Here is a 7,959-nt window from a genome sequence, read left to right as displayed (position 1 = left end):
ATGAACAGTTGCGAAAATCCTGAACAATTCACACAGTATTTACTGGTCATTAGATATTCTTAATAAAATGCTTTACTGAGATGTGATAAAACAAATTGTAACTGATGATAACATTATGTCTTCTGAATAGTAATAATCATAAATGGAATGACAGAATTTATGAATATAGTAACTGGTGCTAAGCAATTAATATAAACAAAAGAATTAACTTATCAATTATATGATGTCTAATAATGTTATTATCATGGTACTTAAGCATAAACTAAAGATGCTCAATATACAGTTGAAAAGACTATATGTCATTAAACACTGATGCAATAGAAAAAAACTTTGTGTAATATACAATATTTCCTTATTATCAAAGCATAAACATTATGATCAAATACTTCTGATTTTTGACAGCCTCCTTACACATGTTCCTTCTGGGCCTGTAAATTCATTTTAAAAATTAATAGATACTTTCAGGTTCTCACCACTTTGTTCATTAATTAAAACATTTAAAATGCCATGTAAGTTTTGCCTACAAAAAAATGAAGAATATAAATGACAGCCTCAACTTTTCCAAACCTTGGGGACCCTTTTCCAAAAACATAATTCAAAATTTCTTCCATATTCTTAAAAAACCGGGATTCTCCAAATCACACAAGAAATATTCCATCCTCATCATATAAGCTAGCGATAAACCCGTCCCGCTCCTCATTTACACGGTGTCCCTCAATATCTTTCGACTTTTCGCCTCACACTTCCTACTTCACGCCCTCGTCCTCCCCTTTACCCTTATGTCGCTCTGCCAGTCCTCACACTGTTCCTACCCTTACACTGTTCTTAGCCTTATATTTGGCCTCGCTAGCACAATTATCATACCCAATGCCAACCCCGCGTCCATCCTTGAAGCCACGACCAGCCTTTTCCACGCTCAGAGGGTCGTCCTCGAGCCGCAGGGGCCGAGGTGTCGAGTGGCGCAGGAGGAGCAGGCCTTGAGGTCGTCTGGTGCTCACGAAGGAACACTCACTCACCTGTCTCGGGGACGACTCAGGGATGAATCAGGATGAGTCACTGTGTGTGTAGGATGAGTGTAGTGTCCGTCGCTTACACTAACAACACCGCCGTCTCGAGGCCGCCGCTACGCACACAAACATACACACACACACGGGCATACAAACGTACAGTACATGTACACAGTGACACACAGATACATACAAACGAACGTAAGCATACGTATGTGTACGAACATATAAACAACAAACACATTAACACACAAACAACTCAGACACGCACACAGACACACATACACAACCACACACACTAACAGACTCTCTTGATTGGTTTATAATGGAGTTTGATTTAATAGTGGGTTATGCACTCGGGTTAATAGTAATGGGTGTTAGTCTGATGCTGTGTGATATGTGATGCATGTACGTTTAACTTCCCTGTTGCCAAGGTCGTCAGGGTGAGACTGTGGTTTTATTTGTTAGTATTTGACCACCCTGAGGAATGGTATTGGATAATGACGTTATTAATAACTCATTCTGGGTTAATGTAATCAAATTACAAGTTATAAAGCTCGTGTAATTCCCAAGAGACGTTCATGTATGTCAATCAAAGGTACGTTTGGTGTTCTGTTATCAAGGTCGAGCGCCTGCGAATTATTCCATTTGTATCCGTTTAGTTGAATTGGTCTCGATCTGCTGTGAAATGTCAAATAGGGATGTGTTTTCTGAGAATCTCATATCTGTGCAGTGTTAAAAGGATGTCGATAGTGGCTATGAAGGGTTTTCATTTTATATTATTTTTTACTGTGATACACCACAATATATTTAATTTCATTATATTCCCACGAAGACCAAAAGTACGAATTATTTATTTCGCTACTTTTTTTTCTTCTACTATCAGACGTATTTTTCTTTATATTAAGCGGTAAAAAGATTCTTTTGTATATCAACTGATTATAATCCTAATGTCATCCAACTAGATTACTGCAGAATGAATGAGAGTTCTCAGTAATTTGGAATATATATCAGGGAGACTGCAATAAATGTTAAAGCACAGGATGTCTGTCGCCGATTCAGTGATTGCCATCTATATTGAATAGGAGTAGCGAGTAAGATTAAATAAAACCACTTTAGTTATGACTTTCCCCTGGATCTGCAAACCGACAACACTCAATACAATTTACACGTATTTCATAAATCGTCCATTTGTTTTGGATTCGTATTAAACAAAGTGATATATACATACATACATACATACATATATATATTCATTCATTTATTTATTTATGTAAACATACATACATACATATATATATACATATATATAAGGTGTGGGAAAGTTATTTACTGCGGGTAAGATTTAGTCCCTTTCTCAGTTTTATTGGTCTTCAGTTACGCTCAGTTACACTATATGTGGTTTAGCTAAAGGGCCAACATCACCAATTCCGCAAAGAAAGCATTCACTCCCGGCACAACCATCGAGTCGCGCGCCTCGGTTCGTGAGCGTAAGCGCCCGTCAACAAACGGGGAGGCGACGTACCTTCGCGATGGCAGAGGAGGCAATGTTCGACTTCATTCACATGGAAGCAGTTTCCTACGTTTTTCAGGGAGGCGAAAAGCTAGCCGAAGTACGTGATTTGGTATATTTGTGACCGTAGTGTTTGTAGAAATAGGAGGGGTTGTGGTGATTAATGTGCCACTATTACATTCAGTTGACAGTTCCAGTAACAGATTCTATGGTAGGGAAGTTGTATTTCTGGTCACCTTGGGGTGTTGGTGGTAATTATGTTGAATAGAGGTATTGTATTGTTTTGCATGTGAACCTATTAAAAGGAAACTAATTTATTTTAAATCAGAAATTGAAGAAGAAAACAAGACTGGTCAGCAAATATGTAGATAACCTCATGTTATAAATGGAACTTGAATAATCCTTACATTATGGACACTCAAAGCAAGAGCAAATTAAAGATGATGTCAGTATAAAAAATAAACAAGACACAAATGGCAGTGCCACAAATTTAAGGATAATTTTACAGCTTATGACCACTGATCGGACATCAACAATTTTGGTATCGTTGGATTCCTAGCACTGTCCACAATGCAAATATAGTTTTTATGGACACTATGCAGTATAAGGTAGTGCCTGAGTTGGGAGAAAAAACCTATATAAATCAATAGACCGATACAAACCAAGACACTTTTCTTCTATGGCAATATTTATGCAAATACTTCCCAAAGGTGCTATAAGTAAATGAACAGATTTAAGGGCCCAATTTTGCCAAAGTCCATCATCTTTTCATGACGAAAGGAAACATTGGACTGAACGCACAACCGATTACTGCGCTGTGGAGATTAGTGCATGTATTGCTGCACGATTGTCAGAATGTTATATTGCTAATCATCAGTGTCTGCTGTTCCATATTTATGCTTTCAAAGGCCTTTATTAATGTTTCTTATACCTCATTTACATGTTTTAAGATTGATTGTACAGGTTTTAACGGGAATTGGTCTGAAGAATCTTCTGCGCAAGCGAAGTTACACATTTCTCGCAGCCAGTTTTGACAGAAGGATTCGCGGGCAGACGGTGACAGAGAGCCAGTAAGAAATGTTTGGTTTTCAGTGTTGCATCGATTCTGCAATATTCTTAAGACTATAAAGTGGCAACGAAGAAGAAGAAGACCTTAATAACTATGGCAGTTAGATTTCTTAGGCCATCAAGTACCCCAAAGCCTGAAAAAAGCGATAAAAACAAAGCGATCCATAATAGACCGAATGTTGGACCGACCGAAACAAGTGAAGGAAAATTTATTGTTCGGTCTTTCGATGTTTAAAGGTGTTTGGTTTATTGTTTACAGTATGGGGGTGTAGCTCTGTCTTGCTGTATATACGAGGTGAAGAGAATGTGTCCCAGGGGATGTTGGGGGACTTGCCCCCCATCAACCATCCCCTTGGGCAGTGCCCGAATTGCACGCCTAGTCACGGTACTGTATATTGATAGGTTAGGTTAGGTTATGGGTTAGGATGTTTTTTTCTGTTTGGAAGGTGTGAATTCCTGTAGATTTTGCAGATAGATGGGTTGGGTTCCCGTAGAGTTTTTCAAATTTTGGCACGTCGGTGTGTAGACTTTCATAGATGGCGGGCATGTCCATAGAGTTTCATTTTTAGCATTTTTTGTGCTAGTTTTATGCTTTTTTGTTTGCTATTCTTATTGAAGCCTGTTTTACCCCATAATTTCCCTGATATACTTCATGCCCTCCCCTACTAACGGGACTAACAGATTAAGATTGTCGATGGAAGTGGTACTCACATCTCATCAATGAAGCATTTGCACAAGAAACAACATCCAGAATTGTTGAAATCAGTGGATTTCGTGCAGATAAATATCAAAATTGTTTTGAAAGTAAGCCCCTACCCCGTTATGCATATTGACTGTTTTTATTACACGGAAACCCCCTATAGCGACAAACTTGGCCCCAATAGCAGGGGAGGGCATGAAAGGTTCCAGGGAAAATGCGGGATTACATAACACTAAAAATATAACCCACAGTAGTAACGATGATAATTCACATTACTCTCCATTGCAGGGGGCTGCACCCCCTGTGACCCCCCTGAGGGGGCTGCCGCCCCCTAACCCCCCAACAAAGCATCCACCACATATTCACGGCAGGATAAAGTGCACACAAACTAGATGCGGAGCGCTTAACCTATTATATAACCTAGGATTTTTATGGCACTAACCTAATTGATAGATGCTGTAGGCTCACAGGCTTTTCCCTGATGGAGAAGGCTGTGGCGAAAGCACATCGGCTGGTGGCGACCTTGTGCATAAAGTCTGTTTCCGAGTAGGGGTACCCTCCACATTCGGCCATCATGGCAGCTATGGCGGAGTACTGAACACGACGATGGCATGCAGGTGTGTACCATACATGTTTTGAAAGCGTATCTCATTACTTCCAGAAGAACGGAAATTATACTATATTATTTTGGTTAGGAACACGGATCTAGTGGTTCCAGAGGATGGGAAACTTGATCTTGAGGCGACGTTCTTATGTAATAGATGGCGACATAGTCACTTCAGTAACTATATGGAAAAATAACTGCCATCTATTGGCTGACTCTAATATACGTCTTACTAGTGTACATATATCATTCCACTCCATCATCCGAGGCTATCAGTGTAACCTCGAGAGCTGCGCAAATCCTGCTGAGGAGAGTGGGCCACCACCACTCTTCTGTTCATGGTATACCCTGTTCATCCTGATTATACTACAATTGTCTCAGTATACATTGCTTACTATGTCAAGGTTAGTATGCTGCTTCAGTGGGAAAGTTACAATAGCATTATAATTGTGTAACGCTCTATCCTGCCGTGAATATGTGGTGGATGCTTTGTTTCCTTGGCATGGGATGCGGGGGTCAAAGAGGGCACAGCTCTCTGCAATGGAAAATAATGTGAATTATCATCGTTATTTTCATTGTGGGTTATATTGTTAAGTGTTATTTAACCCCGCATTTTCCCTGGAACCTTTCATGCCCTCCCCTGCTATTGGGGCCAAATTTGTCGCTCTTAGGGGGTTTCCACGCAATAAAACCTACATATTTGCATTGTATAGAGTGAGAGGAATCCAACGATACCAAAATCGTCGATGTCCAATCTGCAGACGTAAGCTGTAAAATTACCAATTTAAGAAAAAGAAGGCGGAAAATGCAGTTCACAGCCTAAGTTCACTTGGTGCTCTCGGGTTTCAGTTCTATCTTACCATGCATACCGAGGTGCTTGGTGGTTGAGCCCCATTTCAATCCTCCCCTCAAGTAGTCATACACCCACTCACGGCAACATAAAATGTTGAAAAAGTTGTATAATGAAGTTGGGTACTTACTCTCACAGCCACTCTCCAAAGAGATAACAGATACCAGTCAAATGGTAAATGCAAACCATCTGTTGGTTTGAGTTGAGGACATACAGCTGTATTATCAAAACTCTATAAATGTAACCCTAATATTTCCATACTCTGAAGCAGATACTTCAGACTCTCCCCTTTCCTTGAGTAATTGGCAATCTTGACAGAATTTGTAAAAAAAAAAAGAAAAAAAAGAAAAAAAAATTACATATCTTGTGTAATTGTTCCTGGTTAATACTACTAAACTGAAGTTTCACATATTATACAGTATTAGTATAGTATTTACAGTATTTAGGGACAGATATGAAAAAAATATATAATCAAATAGGATTGAACATCACATGCTTTTGTTAAACAGGCACATCATGGCTCCCATGCTTACTGTACACAGGTCAAGGCCAATAAATTTCTCCCACCTGTTTCTTATTTCATGAGTTTAATCTATATGGCATCGGTGCACTAAGTTAGGGAAAATTGAATATTATATTCATATAGAAGACAAAAAGTTGCAGTCATCAGTACAAGAAATAATCTGCAGATACGAACAATAAAGCTACAAATGAAGGTAAAATATCGTAAAGGTAAAAGTTGCAGCAACTGAATTGATGTATAGGTTTTGAGAAGTGGAGTTGGGGACTTACTCTGGCAAGTGTGTCTGTACTGTAAAGAATTACCTTTGATGATTACTACAATATGATTTTATGACCAGATTATGATTACTATTAAAGGTAGAAAGCAAATTAACCCTATGGCTCTGAAAAAACTTCCTATGCTAACACACCCTTACTAACTTCCAAACATTGTGCCACCTCTCGTGGACACAGCACATGCTGGCTAAGAGCCTTACCCCAGATGAATATTTCCAAAAATTCTCATTAGTTCTCTTTTTTTAATTATCCTTATAAAAGAAAAAAAATTATGCAGATTTTCTTAATTATTTCACATATTTCACCAAATGTTACTTTACAGAGCCAAAATCAAGGAATTTTAATGGTGAATATGAAAACAGTACTGATAGATATTGAAAATATATTGCAGAAGCATGACACATCTATTTTATTTTTGGGTGGATAATTGATATCCTTGGGGAAATGCTCTTGAAATTTAATTCTGCAGTAAAGGGTTAATTCATTGATTAATAAAGATAAACCAAAACTTGAAAAATATGTAGATTTTGGTGGGTTATTGATGCACAGTGTGTATCGAGAGAAAATTGTCTATTTAATCTTTTTACTTGGTTTTCTGCTACCTTGTGTTTATATTCAAGCATTCTGCAGTCAAGTTATACAGAATTCTAAAGACACTATAAATGAAAATGATAAGAGAAGAATTCACATACTGCTTCCCTTTGCTTAATCCCTCAATATTCCAACAATGCTCATGGTATATGAAAGGATTAAGTGTGAGGGACAGGGAAAATGGCATACTGGAGTACTGTCCTTCTCAACAGGATCCTAAACAGGCAAATAAATAGTCCCTTAACTTCTTAAAACAATGTGGCTGTTAGTCTCTGAGGAATGCAGTCCTCCTATAAACTTTTACTTTTACTCTTAGTGAGGATACATTTGCCATGTTTCGTGAGGATCCATTTGAAACTTCCTGTGTTAAATCTAGCAGCATATTAGTGTGAAGTGATAACCAGTCTCCACACTACACAAAGGATAGACTTCTACCATTTGTAATAAGGATAGAGCTTATTCTACTACCATATTTGATGTAAAATTGCCAGGTAGGTATGGCTGTGTGGTGCAATGGTTAGCATTCTTGTCTGTCAGTCTTGCTGACCTGTGTTCGATCCTGCGTGCTGCTACTGGATGGTAACCAGGCCATTCCTTGCACACAGGGGGAGATTTAGAAGAAAATAAAGCAGACAGCATGTCACAGCAAAAGAACATCCATTGTAAAAAATGGAATAAAAAAAAAAAAATCCATAACTCAGTGCAATAAAAATAACAAAAAGTAACATTTTGTTACCCCTGGCTTTCCTTTGATCATAACTTTGATCACTGTTACTAATACCCCCTCCTCAATACCTGTTTTATGCTTGGTGCATTCAGTCACTCGAT

At 38.4% G+C, this 7,959-nt stretch overlaps 2 protein-coding genes across 3 annotated transcripts in view; one reads left to right on the top strand and one right to left on the bottom strand.

Annotated features, from left to right (window-relative positions):
• Positions 1-1,229, bottom strand: part of LOC113806070 (dual specificity mitogen-activated protein kinase kinase 6) — a gene marked incomplete in the record, with an annotated part of 29,299 nt that extends 28,070 nt beyond the window's left edge. Inside the window, 1 exon segment of the mRNA XM_070144362.1 lies at positions 865-1,229.
• A 1,234-nt stretch (positions 1,230-2,463) lies between these two features.
• The window catches only part of Trs33 (trafficking protein particle complex subunit Trs33), a 13,244-nt gene continuing 7,748 nt past the window's right edge, over positions 2,464-7,959 (top strand). The window contains exon 1 of one of the 2 annotated variants that reach the window (XM_027356732.2): positions 2,464-2,620. In XM_027356732.2, coding sequence (XP_027212533.1) covers positions 2,540-2,620 — 81 coding nt within the window. In that variant the 5' untranslated portion in view covers positions 2,464-2,539. Of the gene's footprint in view, positions 2,621-5,215; positions 5,297-7,959 lie in introns of those variants that run through there. The other variant, XM_070144360.1, reaches the window with a different exon arrangement.

Source organism: Penaeus vannamei, chromosome 32 (genome assembly GCF_042767895.1).
Source record: "Penaeus vannamei isolate JL-2024 chromosome 32, ASM4276789v1, whole genome shotgun sequence".
NCBI classification, from domain to species: Eukaryota; Metazoa; Arthropoda; class Malacostraca; order Decapoda; family Penaeidae; genus Penaeus; species Penaeus vannamei.
The sequence above is the reverse complement of the archived record's forward strand: the minus strand, read 5'-3'. Positions and strand labels throughout refer to the sequence as shown.